This window comes from Tursiops truncatus, chromosome 1 (genome assembly GCF_011762595.2).
Source record: "Tursiops truncatus isolate mTurTru1 chromosome 1, mTurTru1.mat.Y, whole genome shotgun sequence".
Classification (NCBI taxonomy): Eukaryota; Metazoa; Chordata; class Mammalia; order Artiodactyla; family Delphinidae; genus Tursiops; species Tursiops truncatus.
This window is the reverse complement of record NC_047034.1, coordinates 72,799,837-72,824,045: the sequence shown is the minus strand read 5'-3', so window position 1 is coordinate 72,824,045 and position 24,209 is coordinate 72,799,837. Positions and strand designations below refer to the sequence as shown.

At 43.3% G+C, this 24,209-nt stretch overlaps 2 protein-coding genes across 5 annotated transcripts in view; one reads left to right on the top strand and one right to left on the bottom strand.

The window, feature by feature from the left end:
* TDRD10 (tudor domain containing 10) overlaps positions 1–24,209 on the top strand; it is a 100,357-nt gene that overhangs the window by 14,712 nt on the left and 61,436 nt on the right. The gene's annotated exons all lie outside the window — the stretch shown is intronic.
* Positions 6,554–23,922, bottom strand: SHE (Src homology 2 domain containing E). 2 transcript variants are annotated; one of them, XM_073806965.1, is made up of 6 exons: positions 23,186–23,922; positions 20,469–20,595; positions 11,469–11,771; positions 9,014–9,170; positions 8,447–8,566; positions 6,554–7,029 (listed from the first exon to the last, which is right to left on the bottom strand). In XM_073806965.1, the coding sequence occupies exons 1-6, from the start codon at positions 23,897–23,899 to the stop codon at positions 6,843–6,845; spliced, it is 1,608 nt and encodes a 535-aa protein (XP_073663066.1). In that variant the 5' UTR covers positions 23,900–23,922; the 3' UTR covers positions 6,554–6,842. The 2 variants fall into 2 exon arrangements, with proteins under 2 accessions (XP_073663066.1, XP_004320564.2); XM_004320516.4 differs by having other exon boundaries at positions 23,294–23,922.

Sequence of the window (24,209 nt, the reverse complement as noted above, 5' to 3'; positions counted from 1 at the left end):
CAGAAGAAGCATCTCCTCATCCATTAAAGTTTTTTCATGAGATTATAGCAATTCCGTCATATATTCAGGCTCCACTTCCAATTCTAGTTCTCTTGCTATTTCCACCACACCTGCAGTTACTTCCTCCACTGAAGTCTTGAGCCCTTCCAAGTCATCCGTGAGGGTTCCAATCAACTTCTCCCAAACACCTGTTAATGTTGATATTTTGATCTCTTCCCATGAACCACAAATGTTCTTAATGGCAACCAGAATGGCAAATCCTTTCCAGAAGGTTTTCAATTTCCTTTGCCCAGATCCATCAGAGGAATCACTATCTACAACAGCTAGAGCCTTATGAAATATATTTCTTAAAGACTAAGACTTGAAAGTTGAAATCACTCCTTGATCCATGGGCTGCAGAGTGGATGTTGTGCTAGCAGGCATGAAAACAACATTAATCTCGTACATCTCCATCAGAGCTCTTGGGTGACCAGGTTCATCGTCAATGAGCAGTAATATCTTGAAAGGAATCTTTTCTCCTGAGCAGTAGGTCTCAACAGTGGGCTTTGTCAACAGATGTGCTGTCATCCAGGCTTTGTTGGGCCATTGATAGAGCACCGGCGCAGTTGATTTAGCATAATTCTTAAGGGTCCTAGGGTTTTTGGAATGGTAAATGAGCATCAGCTTCAAGTCACCAGGTGCATTAGCCCCTAACAAGAGTCAGCCTGTCCTTTGAAGCTCTGAAGCCAGGCATTGACTTCTCCTCTCTAGCTATGGAAGTCCTAGATGGCATCTTCTTCCAAGAGAAGGCTGTTTTGTCTACACTGAAAATCTGTTTAGTGTAGCCACCTTCATTAATGATCTTTGCTGGATCTTCTGGATAACTTGCTGCTGCTTCTACTTCAGCACTTGCTGCTTCACCTTGTACTTTGATGTTACAGAGATGGCTTCTTCCCTTAAACCTCATGAACCAACCTCTGCTAGCTTCAAATTTTTCTTCTGCAACTTCTTCACATCTCTCAGCCTTCATAGAACTGAAGAGAGTTAGGGCCTTGCTCTGGATTAGACTTTGGCTTATGGGAATGTTGTGGCTGGTCTGACCTTCTATCCAGACCACTCAAACTTTTCTCCATGTCAGCAATAGGGCTGTTTTACTTTCTTATCATTTGTGTGTTCACTGGAGTAGCACTTTTAATTTCCTTCCAGACCTTTTCCTTTTCATTCACAGCTTGGCTAAATGGCGCAAGAGGTCTAGCTTTCGGCCTGTCTCGGCTTAAGGCGTTGCCTTCCTCACTAAGCTTAATCATTTCTAGCTTTTGACTTAAAGTGAGAGACTCTTCCTTTCACTTGAACACTTAGAGGTCATTGTAGGGTTACCAATAGGCCTAATTTCAATATTGCTGTGTCTCAGGGAATTGGGATGCCCGAGCAGGGGATGGGGGAAATGGCTTGTCAGTGGAGCAGTTAGTACACACACAACATTTATTAAGCCCATCATCTTATATGGGCGTGGTTCATGGTGCCCCAAAACAATTACAAGAGTAACATCAAACACTACTGATCACAGATCACCATCACAAAAATAATAATAAACAAGTTTGAAATACTATGAGAATTACCAAAATGTGACACAGAGACAAGAGGCGAGAGGATGTTGTTGGAAAAATGACACCAATAGACTTGCTCGATGCAAGGTTGCCATAAACCTTCAACTTCTAAAAATCGCAGTATCTGTGACGTGCATTAAAGTGCAATAATACGAGATATGCCTGTCTAGGTACACCAATTAAGAGCCACTCCAGAATTAGACCTGGGCTGCAATCTGGGCTACTACTTACTATGCGATTGACCCAGTGTCTTTATCTGAAAAATGAGGCCACCTGGTTCACTGAGTTGTGGAGGATTAAAGCAAGATAATGTAGCATGAAAAGCATTTGTTTAGGAGCACACCTGGAGTGTAGCCAAGAGTCTATTCTCATTACTTACATCTTGGCCTTTCACAGGGTCAAAATTCCAATACTCAGCAAACCCTGGCCTCTTGTAAATGTGCTCAACCTGAATTCTGAAAGTAATTAATTGCTGTGGTGATGCTGGGGAGGTATTTCTCAATGCAAACTTCCCTTTCGGTTAACAAAGATGGGAAAACACAATAAGCACCCAATGTACCACTGGGTGGCAGTTTATATAAATGTTCAATGGAAATTAAGACTTTGATAGTGAAAGACTCAACACTATAGCCTTCTTCTAGAGACTCAAATGAATCTATTTGTGCGTTTCTAAACAGTTGCTTCCAGTGGTGGTTCTCAGCCCTGGCTGGGTATCAAAGTTACCTGGTAGAAGTTTAAAAAACTTAGATTCATCACAGATTGCAACATCACATCCCATGGATGGGCTGGGGGCATCTGTATAAATAACAAACAAGGGTAAAAACAAAAGCAAAGCCACAACTCTGATGCCTAGTCAGGGACAAGGACAAATGTAACAACCGCCTACTCAGGAAGGAGACGGCCGAGGAGAGGAAGAGGAGAGCTTCAGTGTGGTCCTGTTTTATTTGGGACGGAAAACATAACAGGAGGGCTCTAAAGGTGAACTCAGAAAGAAAATTAAGGTCACGTCTGCTGGTTATGTTCAGTTGCGGTTTGTTTATACATTTCATCAACGGTGATTGCAAATGAAACTTTTGACCCTCTCTTGCTATAGCAGAAAAGTGTTTTTTATGAAGGGAGGTGATTCTCAAAACTAATTGACTCAAGCAGAAACACTGGTTTTCCTGGAATAATGTTTATTTAAAGTTACATTTCAGAGTAAACCAATCTTCAGGCGGGCATGCAGCTTATATTGGCTACTGCAGTACATCCAGAAATTTTTATAAAATCTTCCTGATATAAATTACTAAAGCACTACCGATAGGCACCAGTATTACATACAATCTTCAGATATTTTCAGAAGTTAAAACTATGTATTAGTTGATACTTAAAATGTTAAGGCCCCCTGACAAAATAACTGAATGGGTAAGAACTTGACAAAATGAGATGCCTGTCTCAATGATCTGTTGCCAGCATATTCATTAAAATTTCAGATTCTAAACGACATGATCCAGCCATAGTCCAGAGGCCTCGTGACGATGGTGGTATTAGGTTGCAAATCACCCTTTCCGCAGGAAAGGGCAGATTTCAAGATGGCAACTGCTGTGTCATCATTTTCTTGCTAAGGACTGTATCAGAAATCCTTCAGAAAACCCTGCCCTAAATGCGCTTTGTTTTCCCACTGCAGTTTTCTTTCTCTCCATTAGATGGCAGTAACACACCACCGTTTTCGTTCTATAGGGTCAGAAATTAAGGAGAATAAATTAAGGTTCACTGCAGGCCAAGTTTCTCTAAGTCCAAGTTAATGGGGGTACAAAAATTGGAGACAACAATAAAGAAGAGTGATTCTAAAGAGATCATAAGGCCAAAATAGTGCTGGTTACAGAAAATAAGAAAGAGACAACGAATGAATGAGACGTGAGAAAGGTATCAAATAAATTCTGCTAAATATTAAAAGGATGAGGAGAGAAGGGAAATGAAATATACCCCTAGACTGAAGGAAGAATGAGCCATTAACCTTTGACTAAAAAAGGACATTTTAATAGAATAGAAACGCTACTCTCATTTAAAAAGCAACTTGAAGAATGTCTCAGATGCTCAGTCGTTCTTCTGAATTAAGTATTAAGATTTATTCACTAACAGTGGCCGTTAACAGACTAATGACATAGTCAAATGACCCAATTAATAACTTAGGATTATTTTCCTACCTATCTCAAAATCTTCTGGCTGTCCCTACGGATCATCTGCCCACCTCCCCGTCCTCTGGCAGAGGCCGATAAATGAGTAACAATTCCGCCAAGCATGGAGACTTTGAACAGATAAGAATAAAGGCTCTTTTTATATATGATTCTTAAGAAAGTACTTTGGATAACTAAAAAGGACACTTCCATCCTCAGAACAGAACAGGCATATCAGCATTTACCTTTCTGTACATATATTACCATTTCTCCATTATTTTATTCCTACTTATTTAAATACACCAACTCCAGTGGTTGAAATCCATCCTGATAGAAACAGCTACGGTAGCAAAATAAATAGAAGTGTCCCTTTACCCTCCGTTCTTATAGGCCTGAAATGAGCCAATGAAATAAACTCATAACCTGGAACAGAGCATTTTTTTAAAAGGAGGTGTGATAAAGGGGAAGGAACAGCTGTAGGAAGCTCCATGGATGCTAAAGTTCAAGGCAAATGAGTACAAATTTGCTAGAAGACATTATTCTCTCCAGAAAGAATCAGAAAATATTCTGGGAGACTGAATGAATTCCAAAGAATTACGACTACAGGAAAATACTTGAATCAAGACAAAAATGACAAAAAGCACAAGCATTCAGAGCTCAGAGAGGAGACATGTCAAGAGGGCTTCAGATCAGCTGGCCCTGGAGGCTTAACAAGGAAGCCATTAGGGAAACCCTGCTGGGCCTAATTGTTTTTAGAACATATGGTACTTTGTGCCACCACCCAGCTGTGAATTCCCTGGCTTTTGTCAGCTTGTGTCACAACCTGAAGAAAAGAGTAGCTTACCCCCCTTCTACGAATTTACTATATTTCTTCTTATTATAACCTCCTGTACAATTGTGAAGGAACTGGACCATATATAAACTCCACATCTCCACTTTTAATTATATAAAGAAAACAGCATGACTGTCACAGAAAAACAATATAGAGGAAGCACAATACTGAGCCTATGATAGAAGCTCAATAAATACTTAATGTATCAGGTCTGCTTTCAAAATGTTATTTCATTATTACATTCATCACAGTTGCTGGGTATGGGCCAAAAATCATTTAGTGCACAAAGAAAAAGTTTACAAAGCTTTCAGCATTTATTAAAATTAGGGTGACTGCTGTATTTCCTTTGTAGAATACGTTTAAGTAAAAAATAAGGTTTCATTTCTAGAATGTTGAACTGAAAATAAGTTTAACAGAATGAATTATTTGTATATGGAAGATAATAAATATTTGTTTAATGGAACTGGAACTACAAATGCTAAAAATTAAAAAAGAAATCTCGTACTAAAGATATAGTACGTAAACCAATACATTAAAAAATTCTATCAGTACTTAAAAAACAGAACGTTCTTGATTAATAAAATCTTTGACATCCAGTGAGGAAAAGTTCCTTTCAAAGTTTTAAAAACAAAGATCACACGACTCTTTGGCTACAATCTTAACTGAATAAAGAAGCGAATATTTACTAATCTCTAAATCATAATAGTAAAATGATAACTAATAACTAGAAGGATATGTTTTCCTAAAAATTAACCGAATCAACATTTCTTTTGTGTATTTAACATTAGTTACAAAAGTTAACTTTTCATTGATGACAGTTAGCACATTTGCATCTGGACCAGTTTCAAGAACCAAATTACAAACCCCAGAATACAGAAACATCTGCTCAGTTGTAATTATAGAGCCACTCACTGTAGCCTTCTCACAGTATGCCATTCCCACAGTTTTTTTTTTTCACAGTAAGTACATTGGCGATACAAGTTCACAATAAATCATAATGGTACTATGAATATTATTTTAATATCTTTAAGCAGTAGTAGATAGAGAAAATGCCAGTCTTTTAAAATATTTTTATACGGTGCCAACCGGTCTGCTTTGTACAGCATGAGAGAAACTTTGCAGGTTTTAGAGACCCAGTTCACACAATCATATCCTAGAGTTTATGTGTGTGTGTGTGTATATATATATATATATATATATATATATATATATATGTGCTGCGTGACTTGTGGGATCTTAGTTCCCCAACCAGGGATTGAACCCCGGGCCCTGGGCAGTGAGATGTGGAGTTCTAACCACTGGACCGCCAGGGAACTCCCTATATATATATATTTTTAAGTTACTCTAAAATACAAAGTGAATCCAATTTTAGGGATAAAAATTAAAAATGGCTCCAATAACTAAAATGAGCAAAGGTGAAACAAAATATATCAGAAGTTCTGTATAATTATTCAATAAGAAAAGAGCTGTTGAGCTTTGTAAATTTTCAGATTTGTTAAAAATCAGAAATGAAATCTTCGTTGTGTATTTTATTCTGTAATTCAGAATAATGGTAATGCTGCCAATGCTTAATTATGTTGGTGATTCTTAAATCAGAGGCATCGTCCTTCTTATTTATGCTTATATTACTGATTTGCTGAAAAAGTCCACAGAAATTGAGAAAACACAAACTTTCTTAATAATCCTTTTGCCAGACCCTACAGTTGTGTATTTTTATGGACTCCGGAGCTGAACTAGGACCCTCCAGAGAGAAATATAGCTTTCTCCAAAGTGCCCACTATTTACTTATTTTCCACTGTTTGTGCTTTTCCCCCAAGAAGGGGTCCCGTATTACATGCTCTTTGGGTCCACATGATCATTTTTTGTTGTCTTATGTAAAAGCCAAGTGCATTTTTGTTGGTTTGTTTGGAGACCAGGTATTCCACGGAACAACTAGCACATTTTTGGAGAATCTTAATATTTTTGGACTCCTGACTTACCTTTCCTGAGGGTCACGCCCCGAATAGAGCACCCTACTCCAGGACTGGAGGCAACTGGTAAATTATGGTTTCTCATTGTAGAACTACTTAGCAAGGAGAAAAGGGACAGGTCAGTAACCAAGTGTCATGGAATGGATTCAAGGCCGAAGACTTTTGGACTCCTAAATGAAGCGTCCCGCTTCCTCCAAAATATCATGGTGCAGTCCAGCCTTGTCCCCTGAGATACTGGTTGGGTGCTGATGCCCTCCTAGGTGTGAGAGGCCCCGCTGGGGCTTTTGGTGGCTGAACCTTAGTGCAGCTTGCTGTGCACCGGGTAGAGCAAGGTCATATGTTCTGCCCCCTTGAAAGGCAGCTTCTCGTTGGAGTAATAGTGTACCACTTCCGGGATGCTGTCAAAGACAGCACTCGTCTGATTCAGGGTGTACTTGTTGTCTTTGGTCTGAGCCACTATGATGTGGACACATCCTTGACTCGTCCTGGAACAAAACCAAAATGGAGGAGAAGACATGAATGAGTGAGCAGAGGGATCCCTCCCCACTGAAAACAATCTCAGCCAGATCCACAGGCGAACAGGTTCCCATCCATTCCTGGAACTGTGATATTCAAACAGAAATGCAGTCAGCACTCCAGTGAAGCTCTCAGAAGCTTCACAGCCCTCAGCTAAATGTGTCGCATCCCTTGGGTTGTTTATCCTTCATACACACAAGTCATCAGGCACCGGACCAAAAGGAAAAAAAAACGGCCAGTCCCTCCTGGCCCCCAAATTGCCAAACTAGTGCTTAAACCCAAGTATGAGACCACGAAGGTGAGGTTTAAACTCACCCTCTTTGTCATGGCTAAAAGGACATGTGTAAGGTTTCCTCCCCAAAGAACACATTAAGAATAATAATAATAATAAAACTGTTTCCTTCCTCCCCCCACGGCCAACCCAATCTGGAAAGACTGTTCCTGGTTGTGTATAATGACAGCTGGCACCGAAGGCTCAAAGATCTAATCCACGAGCACCAGTCTCAGGAACACAGCAAAGCTATTCCTGGTATTGTGTATCTGGTGGCCTATCCCGTTTTCTGAGCCATGCTGCTCCCCCCGACAACCTCTTATCCCCTCCAGTCTGATTGTTTCAGCTGCAGGGGCTCAGCTTCCTCAGGAAGGAAATGCTGTTAGGGCTCTTGACAATGATCCTCCAATATAGCACCACTGAACTCGCAAGAGCAAGGAGAATTTCCATGACACCAGCTCCACCAGGCCTACCAGGCCAAAATGAATGTTCTGTGTACAACTGGGCAGGGGAGTCATTGCAAGGCAGTGTTTCCTTTTTCATCAAAAGAAACTAGTACCAAAATTGCAGCTGGCATTTTGACAATCAAGGGATCGGATTTATTAAAGTCCCAAACACTAGGGAATAAAAGAACCACTGAACTATCCTGTTAGAAATTATTTTTTTTACCAAGAATTATTTCTCTGCTGAGAGGACCTACTTTAGATCACGTAATGTAAGGCAGAAAGTGATCAATGTACAACAGTAATAAAATAGGACTCTCTTTATCATAAGAGGTATTGGGACATTTACCCAGTACCAATTCGGTATTCTTTTTTTGTTTTTGGCCATGCCATGCGGCTTGCAGGAACTTAGTTCCTCAACCAGGGATTGAACCTGGGGCCACACGTCAGTGAAAGTGCTGAGTCCTAACCACTGGACCGCCAGGGAATTCCCCCAATTGTGCATTCTAATCAGAGCATGTCTTACTCTGTTGTCCAAGCAAATGCATCTTATTTTCTGACAGTACCTACCCCTGTGAACCACCTTCAAAGTATAGCTTTTTTGCCTGGTCATCTACCCATGCTAGGAAAGTCTCCTCTCCTGCATCCGGACAGGGAGGCTACGATACTCACTTTAGTGCAATGGAGTACCTACTGGTCCCTGACTCGCTGTTTCGAACCAGGTACCCAGCTTCTTTGCAGGGTTGTAGTCGACTCTCAGCCTCAGCACGGGTGATGGCACCATGATACCAACTGAAAAATGGGGCAGGGGGAGAAACCATGAGCATCAAGATACCAGTCCAGACAGGGCATCATTCCATAAAGCATTATTTGAAATGAACTTCTAGTGAAAGCTCAAGAGCTGGACTAGATCCTGCTTCCCATTCAAAATAGACAAAATGAGATGTGGGTAATCCTGGATCACAAAACCTATCAATCACCTAAGAGGGAGTTAACAGGGCTAGTGTCATTTTAAAAGTTTTCACTCTATGCGGAGGAATGGAATTTGAGATCAGGTTCTGGGGATGCAGTGCATTCTCTACTCTGCACAAATGCACTGGGCTTTGAAAATGGGTTTTCACTAATAAGTCCCACCCAGACAAGTATTCAGCACCAAAAAGAATCATGTAAAATGGTCCAGTGTGCCCCGACCAAGTTCCCGGTCATTGTGTGTTACACGTATCTGTGGAGGAGACTCACGGCTGCTTCTCCAGTGGCAGGGCTGGGTCCACTCTTTCCCCCTCACTGTGGTCAGAGAGGGTTGGCTTCAAGATCTTCTGGGTCCAACTCTTCTGTCGGTGGTGTTGCCTCACTGTCTCCTCCTTGACGGAAGGTCGCTCAGAGCCTTCAAACTGAACTGGAAGGAAGGCTCCATTTAACATCAGAGGCCACTGAGGTGACCCATGTAAACTTCAAAGAAAAGACCTTGTCTGCCTCATCTTAGGAAAGAAGCTTTTCCCCCCTCTTTAATTTGAGCAAAAATACATTGCAAGGGACTTCCCTGGTGATGCAGTGGTTAAGAATCCGCCTGCCGATGCAGGGGACACAGGTTGGAGCCCTGGTCCGGGAAGATCCCACATGCCGTGGAGCAACTAAGCCCTCGTGCCACAACTACTTAGCCTGCGCTCTAGAGCCTGCGAGCCACAACTACTGAGCCCTCGTGCCACAACTACTGGAGTCCACACTCCTAGAGCCCGTGCTCTGCAACAAGAGAAGTCATCGCAATGAGAAACCCGCGCACTGCCATGAAGAGTAGCCCCCGCTCGCCACAACTAGAGGAAGTCCGCGTGCAACAACGGAGACCCAACGCAACCAAAAATAAATAAATAAAATAAATTAATTTAAAAAAATACTGCAAAAGGCCCTGGGATAGCTGAGCTCCTGCTGTCTTTGATATCTGATCATACTGTTAGCATCCACATGCAGCCACTTTTCCTGCAAGATATTTATTAATGTAGAACAGTTTTAGAATATGAGAGGAAACCACTGTAGTATATTTCAGCATGTTCTTTTTTTTTTTTTAAAGATTTTTTTCGATGTGGACCATTTTTAAAGTCTTTATTGAATTTTTTATAATATTGCTTCTGTTTTATGTTTTGTTTCTTCTTGGCCATGAGGCATGTAGGAGCTTAGCTCCCCGACCAGGGATCGAACCCGTACCCCCTGCACTGGAAGGGAAGTCTTAACCTCTGGACCACCAGGGAAGTCCCTTCAGCATGCACTTATAAAAAACTCTTTGTTTTGGTATATTTAGAATAAAAGACTAAACAGAGTTACAGGTAATCACTCCCTGCAAGAGTGCATATCATTCTTTGACACCAAATGAAGTTTTCACTATGAAATAATAAAGAGAAAAATCAACTCAGAAAAAAACTACTAATAGTGCCTTAAAGATGCCATGACATCTAGGTTGGATAGAAGATAAAGAGATAAAATGAGCAGCATCTAGCATTGTAGCAGGTGCCCAGCAGAGATTTGTGGAAAACAATTCTAAAATAAGACAAAAACTGATTTGGGGGTGGGGGAGGGAAGCATTGGGAGTTTGGGATTAGCAGATACAAACTATTATATATAGGATAAACAACAAGGTCTTACTGTATAGCACAGGGAACTAATTCAATATCCTGTGATAAACCATAATGGAAAAGAGTATGAAAAAGAATATATATATGTATAACTGAATCACTTTGCTGTACAGCAGAAATTAACACAACATTGTAAATCAACTATACTTCAATAAAATTATATAAAAAAATTAAAGCACACAAACAGAAAACCTGACTCAAATGTTTGCTATCGAACAAACTACCTTTTCTATTCACCCTTTACATTGACTATACTTTTTGTTTGTTTGGCTGTGTGGCTTAAGGATCGTACTTAGTTCCCTGATTAGGGATCGAACCCGTGCCCCCTGCAGTGGAAACACAGCATCTTAACCACTGGACCGCCAGGGAATTCCCTACACTGACTACACTTTTAATCAAAAACATAGCTTTACTGTTAAAGGGAAAAGATAGCCCTAACTTTTAAAATCAAAGGCGAAAGAAATTCGGTGGCCAGGGAGAAGCAGGAGGGAGAATTACCTTTAATAACTATTGACAATCTACTTATCAACTTCCTCTTAAGTTATTAAAAAAAGTTCAGACTTGAAGAAATGATTCCTTCAGGAGGATTTTTGACAGGAAAAAAAAAGCTAGCTTCCTCCAGCTTTCCAACCACCTCTCCTCTAATCCATTTGATCCACTACTGGCATCTTATAAACAGGGATTTTAACAGGTTTGAAGAGTAGCACCAAGTAAGAGGTAGAAAAAGCTGCTCTCAATTTGATAGCTTTGGTGGTGATTAGATAAGGTTTTTCAATAGTGACTTAAGGCATTTCCAAAATAGTCACATACTGCCAAGATAAAGGAAAATAAAGATACCCAGAAGGATACAGGATACATGCAACATTAAGGGCTCGTCTTCAGTCCTGGTCTTCCAACCATAGCCAAATTCTCGTTTCCCCATATCATCAGATTTCTTGGGAAAAGAGGTTTGCAGTTGAGGAACATAAAGGAAAGAGCCTTGGCTGCAAAGCCCCGGCTGCGGCTGGCGGGGTTTTCCATCAGGGAAGCAGAAAGCAGGAGGGAGCGGGGGGCGCGGACTCAGCCCTCACCCGACAGCGCCCGCACGATCTGCTCCTTCTTCCACTCCCAGGGCTGCTCGTACTCGGCCGCGGGCCTCTCGTCGTCCTGGGGCAGCCGCGCCTTCCGCTCCGGCCCCTCGGCGCGCGGGCCGCCTTCAGCCGCCGGCTCGTAGGGCGTGTCGTACAGCTGCGGCGGCTTTCCCAGCAGCTCCTTGGAGCTCCGTCTCTTGGCCAGCGCCTCGGGCTTCGTGCCGTTCTCCCCTGGCTCACAGGGGCTGTCGAGCAGCTGAAGAGCCTTCACCAGAGGGTCTTTGGAACCTCGTCGTCTGATTTCTGAAAAACACACACCATTCACAATACTTTTGAAGAAAAGGTGTCACGGAAGCCCGGTGATGAACCCAGTTACCACTGCACCCCCCACCGACAGGTCTGTCTGGTTGAAGGTGGCCTAGAACGTCTGGATTGTTCCTTACTGGGCTGATGGCTGCCCAGCTGGGGGAAGGGCCCTACGACTTCTTCCCGCCAGTTGCCTGAGCCAGATAATAGGATCAAGCCAGATAATAGGATCGAGTCCAACGATTAGGGGATCACAACCGAAGACAGGCCTGCCTCTGGGGCTGTGCGCATGCAGTTTGGAGAAGTGGCCTCAAGGCAACCTGCTCCACAACTCCCGGTCCCCCTGTCTCCTCTTGAGTGTGGTTCACCTTCAAAGCGTTTACATCTTGTTAGGAAGCTGTGATCAAAGTATGTTCATAAAAATTGAGTGTTTACTATATTCAAGCACTGGGCCACCACATACACTGAGGTAAGATCTTTATGTGCGTCAGAGTTCTTGACTTCTAGGCGGTTTCGACGTAGTGACATATTCACAAATAATACTTAACAGGCTAACAACGACAGAATAAATAAAAGTAAAAGGAGTTGGGGGAAAAACAACAAAAATAATATCTCAAGAGCTAACATTTAGCCATAGTGTACTACGCATTATGCATTTTTCTAAGTGCACTGTAATTTTCACAACCGCCCTATGAGATAGGTTCTATTAGTTCCCTATATAACAGAAGAGAAAACTGAAGCACAAAGAGTTTAAGGAAATTGCCCAAACCAGTAAGTGCAAAGCCTGGATTCAAAAGCAGGAAGTTGGGCTCTAGAAGCCATACTCTTAGCCACCACACTTGGACTGACTCCAAGTGGAAGAGAAATGGAAGATGCATTGACTTTGATAGAGAAGGTCATTTCCAGTGGAGGAAGCTGCATGAGTGAAGATATGGAGGTGGGAACCAGAAAGGGCTTGTTCCCATCAGGGGGAATCGAGAGAGAAGTTCAAAGGACAGAGGCCAAGAGAGGAGAGGGGTAGCGGGAGAAGAAGCTGGAAAAGTAGGCAGGACAGGCACCAAAGTGCAGAAGTTTTAAAAGCCAGAATTAAAAAGTTTATATTGTGGAGAACCATTGCTAGTTTTTAAACAGGTAATAATAATTATATTTGTGATTTGCTGGAAGATAACTCCAACACAGTGTACAGGATAGAATAAAGGTATGGTCTGAACGGAGGCACAGAAATGGATGCAAAAAACCGGATGCAAATCAACCAACCACCAGCTAACCAGCCGGCCAGCCACAGTGGGAAGGAAGCAGCAGCGTCTGGGGACTGACCAGCTTGGGGCCCAGAGGCCTTGGCAGGTAGAGTCAGCGATGACTAGAGTCTCTGACAACCAGAGCTGGTGATATAGGCCGACAGAAGCATCATGCTGTGGTTCCTCTAAATGCCCATGAGGAAGCCTTCAATCCGTCCACCCGGTCACAATGAAGGAGGACTTTTCTAACACAAACACCTCACCTCATCACTTAACACCCAATAAGTTCTCAAATGTCCACTTACAAAGTGCAAACTGCTCAGCATGGCATGGGACACCTTCTGTGGTCACATCACTGCTTCCCTCTCCAATTTCTTCTCTCAATACCACCCTATCCCTGAACCCCTTAAAATCCAATTCTTTGTTCCAACCAAACGGAACTTCTGAAGTTCCCTGCACACTGCACTGTCTTATACCCACCAGTGTTCTGGTGATCTGCCAATCCTTTGGAGTCTAGCCTAGCATCTCCTCCTCCTTCCTGCCTACCTTCTCCTCCAGTGCCCCATGTCCCCCAGGTGCCACCGCTTTGCCAACCCACTCTCACCTTACATCTCTCTCAGTGTATGGATTTATTTGTTGATGTGTCTGTATTTCCAATTTGGTGGAGACTGCCAGGCCAGGGACCCCCATGTCTTGTTTGACTTTGTAGGAAACAGTTGTGCTAAATAATGGTTGGATGGATGGATGGGAGGAAAGAGGGAGGGGAAGGAGCTCTAGAACTTCTCCAGGCAGATGACAGACAGTATGGACCTGGAGCTTGGCAGAGAGATGAAGGTCAGAGGTACATGTCAAGGAGTTACTCACAAATGGATCATTGTTGGCATTGTGAGAATGAAAGCCATCGCCAGAGAAAAGGAGGCTGATTGAAAAGGAAAGAGGATCAAAGGCAAAATCTGGGACTTCTTCAGTTAAGGGTGGTTGGAAGAAGAGATGCCACCAAAGAAGACTGAGAGGGAATGGTCAGGTAAGGAGGAAGAGGATCAGGAGACTTACAGTGCCACAGAAATGAAGGAAAGTGAGACTTTCTCCAGGCAACTGAAAATGGGCATGGTGACGCTCCATAGAGAAGGATCACTGACTCCATAAGATTCTACAACAAGGAAAGGATACATTCTAGGGAAAAGTTATTAAAATCAGGACACTAAAGTCAAAGGGGCAGAATTTATTTGTAGGATGAGGTTCTAATTCTGCTGGATAGGGCCCCTTACTGCAGCTGGCTCCAATCCTATAAAACTGCAGTTCCAGTGCATTAGAATCACCTGGGGGAGCTTTAACAAATACTCATGGCTGGGTCCCATCACCACAGGTCCTGACTGAATTGAGCTGGGGTAGAGCCTGGGAGTCAGAGTTGCAAAAGCTCCCCCAGGTGATTCTAATAAGAAGCTAAGCCCGAGAAGCACTCCCACAACACCTGGGTCCCCACAGTCCCCATCCCAGTTCCTCCTGCCCTCCAGAGCTAATCTTATCATTGCTAGCCCCAGCCCAAGGAAAAGGGTCCTCCTACTATCAAAAACTTCCACATCCGAATGTGAGAGTTAGAAGGACTATTCCCCATCCCCAGGCCAGGAAGGTGCCTGGGGTTATTTGAGGTCTCCTGCATTTCTGGTTCAAGCCTCTTGACTTTCAATCGACAGTCTTTTTTCTTCATGGCTTATTCTAGATGGAGTTATGGAAAACAAGAAACAAAAAACTCACTCTGCTCTTGGTTCAATTAAGATAAGCCTGGAATTTATGAAAAAGAACTTTTCTACAGAACTAGGAAAGAGGAAAGAGAAAACACAAAGGAGTTCAAAGGACTAATTTAGAATTTTAAAGTTTCTGATCAAAACCTAAGTTTACCCTCAGACTGGCATAGGCTGGGGAAACCTTTCCTAAGGTCCTTGCTTCAATTCTGTCCCAGTCGAACAAAATAGAAAAAGGCTTGACTCCAACCTTAAGACAGAAGGAGTCCTGCTCACAGGAAATTTCAATGAGTTTGTGTTAGAATGATGTACAGTGATTAGAATCTTGAGTTCTTATTACACATGTATTTGGGTTTTTACTTTTGAGATGAGGCAGCACTTGTATTCCTTCTATTTCATTTTATTAATTTTTTTTTTGGCTGCACTGCGTGGCATATGGGATCCTCGCTCCCCAACCAGGGATTGAACCCGTGCCCCCTGCAGTGGAAGTGCAGATTCTTAACCACTGGACCACCAGGGAAGTCCCAAATATATGATTGTTTCTTTTCTTTCTTTTTGGCCACACCACGTGTCTTGTGGGATTTTAGGTGCCCGGACCAGGAATTGAACCCAGGCCCTCCGCAGTGAGGGTGTGGAGCCCTAACCACTGGACCGCCAGGGAATTCAGTATTCCTTCTATTTTAGATAGTCACTGCACACTTAGAGCTCTGGGAAAAACACTGGAAAGTCTACAGCTGAGAATGTTCCTTCCCAGGATGATCCTGGGATTGGGCAAAATCTGCAGAGTATGATCATCTTTTTAAACAATGTTTAATTACGGGGAAAAATAGGGCTTGAGCGCAGGGCCTATCTGCCCCTTCAAGGGGAGTAACCTTCCAGTCCCTTCCAGCACCTGGCTGCCCCCAACCTGAGGCGCCATAGAAACAGAAACAATTGCGGGGGCTGCAAGCCGACCCTTCCTGCAGGGAGAATAGCCCCTGACGTGCAGAGCTGGCTCCGAGAGGAAACGAGCCTGAGAAGGAGGAAATGGCTAGAGGAAGCTACGCCCTGGCTCTGCCGATAGAGGCCATTTACCACGGCAGACAACAGAATACAGCCAACGGGCTGCAGATAAACACCCATCTCACCAAGGGCTGAACTGAGGCCTGACCTGCACCAGTTCGTATCTGCAACTGGTTGCCGTGAAACATAATACTGGCCGAAAATTTTCCCTTCTCAATTCCCAGCTCTCACTGTACCTAAGTATGCCATCTATATTTTAAAACATCAGCAGAAGACTAAGACTTTCTCTTGCTAAATTAATTCTAGTTAGCAATTAATATTCCCCTATACTTGTTCAGAATTCTCTTTGAAAATGGAATTCTCTCTCCAGAGTGTCTAAATAATTGTGATATTTTTCACATATGCATGTACCAGGCGTGTTACACCTGCAGCTCAGTGGGGCCTCATCATAATGCAGCAAGAGATGTGTTGGCCCATTTTCACAGGTGAAAAGACTGAGGCTGTGTAGTAGTCAGCAGGGGAGCCATTCACTACTAGCTCCAGAGCCCATGCCTTCTCTATCATATCTTACTTTATGCCTCAAAGATTTCATGTAGAATGCTAGTTACAATTTCTGTAATGTACATTTTCCCTTAATCCATTCCATGTATTCAAAACATCAAACTTAGAGTCTCATAAGGCTCTATGTTTCTCTTAGAATCAGCAATAGGGATCTTTTACCAATGTTTAAATTTTGATTTAAAATTAATATTCTCCTGTCGAACAAATCTAAATATCTGAACAAAAGCAGATATAATTCAGAAGTCCTGAAACTTAAGTTTAACAAGCAAAATATAGACAAAGTAAATAAATCAAAAAGTCTTCTGTTTCTATTTTTTCCATCATGGATAATTTTTTAAATGGAGACTGAAAAAATGAGGTTCTCCTTTAGACTTGACTATCTACACCAACCAATAAAACCATTTGGAGGCAACAATAAAAATTTAAAAACAATCTGTGACTGGAGCTTGGTAACTAAAACCAAAGGGTGTTGGATGACCTGGTATCCCCCCTCTCCAGCTGCATAACTTGGACATGTTATTGAATCTTTCTGAACCTTGGTTTCCTCATCTGTAAAACAGAGCCTTCTAACACCCACTACACAGGCTGGTAGGATTTAGTGGGGTAATGTGGCAACTTGGCACCTAGTAGACGCTCGACTTGTGTGATACCAGCTGCAGAAGGAATTATCATGCTGAATGCTGGCTCATCTTAGGGAACTTCTAAAGATCCTCCCAATGCTAACGTTTTAATCTGGTGGCGAAAACTTATCATGCTAAATTAAGTAGAATGTTTCTGCTAATTATTTAGCTAAAATATTCCTGCAAATCTAACAGAACAACAACAGGTTTAAACTAATATTGCCTTGTACTGACTGTCATATCTTTATTAACAATCCTTTGGAGAAATCTAAGTGAGCATTTATTCATAAATTTATAAATCCTTAGCTTTTAAAAGTTAAGAGCAAAGTTTTGGGCAGGGGGGAATCCAGGGAGCCTGGGTCCCCTAAGCCTTGGCCATAGGAAAGTAATAAATGCCTCAATTTCTGTTCCTTCCTCTGTTCCCTGAGGGAGACGGTGATTCTTATTCTCCTCTTCATGGCTAAGTGCTAAGTGACATATTTTCCGCTCTGTTAGGTCTGTTTGCCCCTTGGGTTGTGAGGTCCATAAGGACATGGGTCCTGTGCATCTTGTTGCCTGGATGCCCAGAGCCCAGCACAGGGCCGGGTGCATGGTAAAGAAATGCCTAGGAAATATCTGATGGTTGTTACAAAATACCATCATGAACAGTGTTCTATACATCCAAGATATTGTTGAAATCAGGCATGTTACTTCCACTTCACAGGTATTAAAAAGGCAGTACTGGGAATTCCCTGGTGGTCCAGTGGTTAGGATGCCATGCTCTCACTGCCGAGGGCCTGGGTTCAATCCCTGGTCGGGGAACTAAGATCCCACAAGCTGCGTGGCATGGCCAAAAAACAAAACAAAACAAAACAACACACCCAAAAAGGCAGTACAGAAGTTGGGTGCTCCACAGTTAAATCATATTCTTCAGAACCCTCTCTATCTCCTGCTGAAATAAACAAAATCCCTAACATTTCTCAAGAAATGTGAGACATTTCTGAGCTTGGACTTGACAACCAAGCCCACAGGGAGCAAACTGGACAGAAAAAAGTAAAAGGTTTAAAAAAAAAAAAAAACCCACCCAGCAGCAAATCTTTTATTCCCAGCTTCCGATAAACCCACTTCCTGTTATTCTGTCCAGCTGTGTAACCTATGCGTAGAATAAGAGGTATATTCTCTTATACCTTTGTGATATATATTTTTTATATATATAAAGCACATAAATATATATCACAAAGCACAAAGAAGGTACTTTGTGATATATATTTTAAATGAAGGACTTTTTAAATTCACCAATATAATATTTTTTAAAAGAGCAAAGGAAAAAAAGCTAGTAATTCTTAAATGTTAGTAATTTAAATTTTTAATAAATTTGAATTTATCCTCCAATTGAATACATTAGTTTTGTATTACTAAGTAAATTTATTCAGATAAACTGTTTAAAACAGAGCCTGGAACTTAATAAATGTTCAAATATTAAATGCTAGCTACTACTATTATTACATTTATTTCGTATTGGACACTTTGACTTTTATTTTTTTAATTTTTAAATTTTATTTATTTATTTTTTTGGGAAAAGCAACAAGTTACATACCAACTTTTGACTTTTAAATACAACTTTCCTTGTGAGTCTGAGTGGAAAGGTGCCTTGCTTATATGTAAAGTTTAAACTTTTTCATACATCATTTCACAGGTCCTGAGGCAGTTTGGTGTAGAAAGCAGACCACCCAGTCTGGAGTGGGAAGATCTGGGTTCCAATTCCTGCTCTGTCTCTTGAAGAGTCTTATGAACATAGGAGAGTCAGAATCTCTTTGATCTTATTTTCTACCCTGTAACAAGGGGGTAGTATGAGGGTCCCCTAGTTTCAGGGTTTTGTGGTGGTTATACGGGGGGAGAAAAAGACATTCACTTTTAAAAAGCAAAGCACTTTCCCTATTATCAGTGTTGCTCCACAAAAACAAAAAACAAAAAACCTGAGATAATATAGATAAACTACTTACTCCAATTAAAGAGAAAGAGAGGAATAAAAACCAAAGGACAAAGAAAGGTGAATCAAAACAAAGCATTAATTTTTTGCTTTTTTAGAAAATCTTTTCCCTCAGTTTTATGTAAAAGAAAATCTTTCCTCCTATTCCTTTCAAGCCTCTGATATTTTTTAAAATTCTGACTAAGTTCATTTTCACTTCCTTTCATTCACAGATTTCATTAGAGGTCACAGTCCAGTGACCTTCAGGGTCACAGCCTGGTCAGGGTACACCCTTCCCAAATGTGATGCCTTATCTCTGTAAGCAGAGAGCAGGAAACAGAGCAGTGCTTTCCTGCTGCAGCTCAGTCTCACTCTGAAGCCTGTCTTGACCCTTCCAGGGTGCTGCAGTTACCCTCATGCTCAACTCTTCTGAGACTATGCTTATGGAGCCTGAGCTTACAGCTTTTCCATCTGTTTTTAAACAGAAGAGACAAAGTCTTTAATGTGTGACCAATTATTCCTTTCCCAGGCGTGAAACCCACGATGTTCAAACAAGGCTCCCTTGAGTCAGCACTTAGAAACTGCATTTTTTCATTACAGATTAAAGAATGTTTTAAGGAAAATTAGGTGAATGGATAACTTACTCTAAAATTGCACAAATAAATCTAAATAATTAGTTTTTAAAGTATTGTTTATACCAACTTAAGAGAATTATGAATAAAAGGGAAAAGTGTGACATAAAAAATGACAGTGCTCAACTCACAAGTTGGAATTATTCCAACTTGAAAAGTTACAAGAGTAGTCAACTTTGGTTTTAGGAGGTTTGCCTTGAGTGGTTTGGCTCATGTCAGTGATTAATACTCACGCCTTAGTAATTAAATTTTTTTCCTCCAATATCGTAAAGCTTGTTGAGAAATCAATCTTCTACTATAAAACAGAGGATCACATCATGTCTGCAACTTTTTTTTTTTTTTTGCAGTACGCGGGCCTCTCACTGTTGTGGCCTCTCCCGTTGCGGAGCACAGACTCCGGACGAACAGGCTCAGCGGCCATGGCTCACGGGCCCAGCCGCTCCATGGCATGTGGGATCTTCCCGGACTGGGGCACAAACCCATGTCCCCTGCATCGGCAGGCGGACTCTCAACCACTGCGCCACCAGGGAAGCCCTCTGCAACTTTTAACAACTTAAAGTACTTTAAGTATGTGTTAGTCCCTTGGTACAGATTTATGACTCCCATTATGGATGTCAAAGCTTTGAAAGTGGCCAAAAAGTGTATTTAAATAATCTTAAAACTGAAGATCACATTCTGAGCAGATCTGCAAATTCACAAGTGTCATTTTGCATAGAATTAGAAAAACTTTAAAGACTCCCACAAATTCTAAAACTGAAGGACAGAAAACCATTAGGGATGTTAATCAGATATTTTGACTTTAGTTTTGAGTCTAATTTCTGTTTCTCACTCAGCAGGCTCTGGTATAGTCCCTTCTCCCCTCTTCCCAAAATACACACTGGTGATTATTTTTACTACGTTCTGAGTGAGTGTGAGATTTCAGTCTGTATAAAGCAGCTCCTGGTTACAAACCTGTTATCATTTGCTGTGCATCATAGGGTTCCATGTATCCATCATTCTCCCCTACTCTTTCTGCATCCCTTTGGCCTTTCGTCCGTTTAGCATCATAAGGGTCAGCGTAGTCTTCTAAAATGATGACCTGTAAAAGGACCAGACAGGGGAGTTGCTAAGGACTGTCATATACCAGAGTGACAATGGTATCAAAAAAACTGCTAAAAAACCTGCAGACCCAAAAAGAGGTCAAAATTTCCAACCAGTTCTGAAGAGATTTTGCACTTGATTACACTATTATTCACCCAGTTGGACAAACATCTGGTTTATTTTGGTAGTATAATTGATTGGCAACAATCCATCTAAATTCTCCTGCTTATCCCCAAGGCTCTTTTCACCTCCCTCTCTCTCCCCAAGCAATAAGGCATTTGCTGGTTAAAGTGTAGCAGGGGTGGATGGCAGAAGGTGGAAGATGTCTATGGCTTTAGAGCACAAAAAAATGAACTGGTCTACTACATTTTCCATGATTTTGTTTTTTTTAATGCCAACCAGTTGAGCAATATAGTCATGGTTAAGTCAGCCCATCACCCACTGATACTGAACACCCACCAGCACTGGCTAGGCACTGAGAGGGAATAAAATAAGACCAAGACTTACTTTTTGTCCTCAAGGAATTTGTAACAGCTCTAAAGAGGCAGGCTTCATAATAAGAAGCCTAAGAAATAGGTCAGAGCTGAAGAGTATTGTGGGAGTTCTAGGTTCAATAATTTATAGGCAGACTGATTCTCATAGACTACGATCAGATAGAGTTTTGATCCGTATTTGCTACAGAAAGCATCCATCCTTCCAAAAATAGAAAAGTGCCTGGGAAGGTGGTGTGAGTGCAATAGTTCTGTTCTGCAGCAGCTGGGTGACAATGTGGGCGCTTAGGGAGCCTGAGCTTGACAGGTGCTTCTCAGGGAGGAAGAGTTTTATGGGGAAAAAAGATATATTCATTTTTAAAGCACAGCACTTTCCCTATTGTCAACGTGGCTCCACAAATAAACAGCTAGGATAGTATAGATAAACTACTTATTCCAGTTAAAGAGAGAGAGAGGAATAAAAACCAAAGGTGAATCAAAATTAAGGGAGGAAGCCCCAGGCCTTGGTACAATCTCTGATTACATACTCCAAAGAGTTCATGGAGAAGCACCACTGGAGCTGGCAGAAGAATCCAGCTAAACAGGGAGAAGTGAGGAGGAGGGGACAGCCTGGATGAGAGTCCTCTTCCTGGAAGGAGATGGCCTAAGAAACTTTAGACATCTAGAAGTGACGACCAATAACCGGGCAATCACTGCAGAGGACTGTGATTACCATTCACTCCCTCACTCCATTCTTCTTGCCTGAACATGTGTACTGCATCCCCAAGGTACAGCGAGGAACACGAAGCATGATACTCAGTGCTTGGCTGCAAGGTGCTTATGATCTAGTTAAACACATGGAGAGACCACTGACTAATGTCTGGACGAGCTGATCAGCTTTCCATGGCTCTCCTGGCAGTGTCTGGCAGGGGGGTAGGTGGTACGCTGTAAATACTTGTGGACAGAATAAGTGGAGGAATGAATAGAAGTGCCAATGCAGACACACGTGGTATGTGCTACCACTCCTGACTCCATCCGGGTGGGCCACATGTTTGAAGACTGGGCAAGAGAAAATTAAAGTTCTCATGACAGGGAAGTGATCGGCTGGGCTGGAGTCTGAAAGCTGGGTGTAAGCTCTTCTCTCTCTCCTTCACACGGAACAGCAGACTTAAAAACAAACGAACGGGGACTCCCCTGGTGGTCCAGGGGTAAAGATTCCACCTTACAATGCAGGGGACAGGGTTTCGATCACTGGTCGGGGAACTAAGATCCCACGTGCGGGGCTACTGAGCTCTCGCACCTCAAACTACAGAGCCCACGTGCTCTAGAGCCTGCGCACCACAACTAGAGAAGAGAAAACCTCCTGCACGCCACAACTAGAGAGAAGCCTGAGCACTGCAACTAAGACCCGACGCAGCCAAAAAAAATAAGAAACAAACAAAACCCCAACTCATCTGTGTAAGAATGAGTGGGTCTCTTCACATGTTCACACTCCTTTTCTTAACTGTCTCACATTGGACAGCACCCAGAAAACCTCCAGTGTGTAAGAAGCAGGAAACACCTTCTGTCCTGATCTGTAATTTCCCTTCAGGGCATTTCCTTGTCCTATTCTGTAGCCTCCGCAGTCCTTAGAGCCCTGTGCCCCTTATCCTATATGGCTCCTGCACAGTGAATGTTCATGGGATGAATGAAAGAGGGCTGTAATCTCGTGCTGCTAGTGAAGGTCTGAGAAACCCTTTACTGGGTTGAAGTGCAAAGAACGATGGCACTTCCAAAAAGCAGAGAAGGGGGGGGGCAGCTGAAATCAGTACTTAAAACAGTTTAGAGGTTACCATTCCTTAAGCTCAAGAAGGATAAAATTTACACACAAATCTAGCTTTGCAATTCCCCTGGATTTCTAAATTAAAATAAACCACATCTACAAGGGGATCACATTTAACAAAGCACCCAACTGTCTCATTCACTTATTCTTCTAAACTGATAAAATTAAATGGGAAGTACATTTCTGCCAAGTTCCCCAACGCCAGAATGAGAATTTTTCAAGATTAAAAAAAACCAAAATCTATTTTAAATGGTCACTTAGGAGTCAAATGTTAGAGGGGGTAAATACATCCTCACCTTCTCTGAGGTATAAAGAACCCTAGAGTTTAGCGGGTTCACGATGCTCCCTTCCCACTGCTCCGCTTCAGTAGGGGAGAGGTGGTCCAAGGGAGGTTGTATTCTTACCGTGTCTTGCTGCTTAATAATCTTGCCCTTGTCCAGTTCGGGTCCCAGGGAGGAAGGCGAAGAGGACGCGGAGGAAGAGCTGCTGTTGCTACTGCTGCTGCTACTACTGCTGCTGGGGTAGTTGCTCTTCCCATTCTTCTCCTGAGTATCCACCTTGATGAGCCTGTTGATGTAGGTGCTGCAGCCTGAGCTCTTGGCCGCGCCCCGGTGGGGCTCCTCCTCGGTGGCCCGGGAGTTCTTGCGGCCCTTGCCCGCGGCGGCCTGAATCAGACCCTGCAGGCTGTCTCGGGACAGTCGGCTATCCTTGGGGGGGCCGACCCCGGCCCGGCTGCTCCCCAGCTCGGCCGCCGAGTTCTTTCGGCCCTTGCCCGGGGCGGGCCCCGCGCCGCCCGCCTCCGAGTTCTTGCGCAATTTGCCGCCTCCCCCGCCGCCGGGCTTGGCCCGCTCCGACACTGTCTTCAGGTTCAGGGGGAACTCCTTGAACCACTTGGCCGCCATGAGGGGGGCCCGGCCGGCGCGGCTCAGGAGCGTCGTGGCCGCGGAGCAGGCGAACGAGGAGGCCCAGCTTAGACACGGAGAAGCGCCAGGGGCCGGGGGCCACTGCATTCCCCGGGGCTGGGGCGCTAGAGGCCGCGGCGAGGCCCCGCGACGGCTGCTCCGCTCGTCCCGGGCCGGCCGTCGCCTACACCCCGCAGGGTGGGGCCCCTATGGCCCGGGGAGGGGTGTTCGGGGCGCCGAGCGGGCGGGCGCGAGCCGCCGCTCCGGACACGGACGGCGACAGGCACGACGCACCGGGGCCCCGCCCGAGCTCGTCTTCAGCGCCTGCACGGCCGGGGGCTACGCGGGTCTCCGGGGGCGGCGGGCGCCGGGGGCTTCCCCTGCGTTTTCCTCCCGAAGTGGGAGAGGCCGGGCCCAC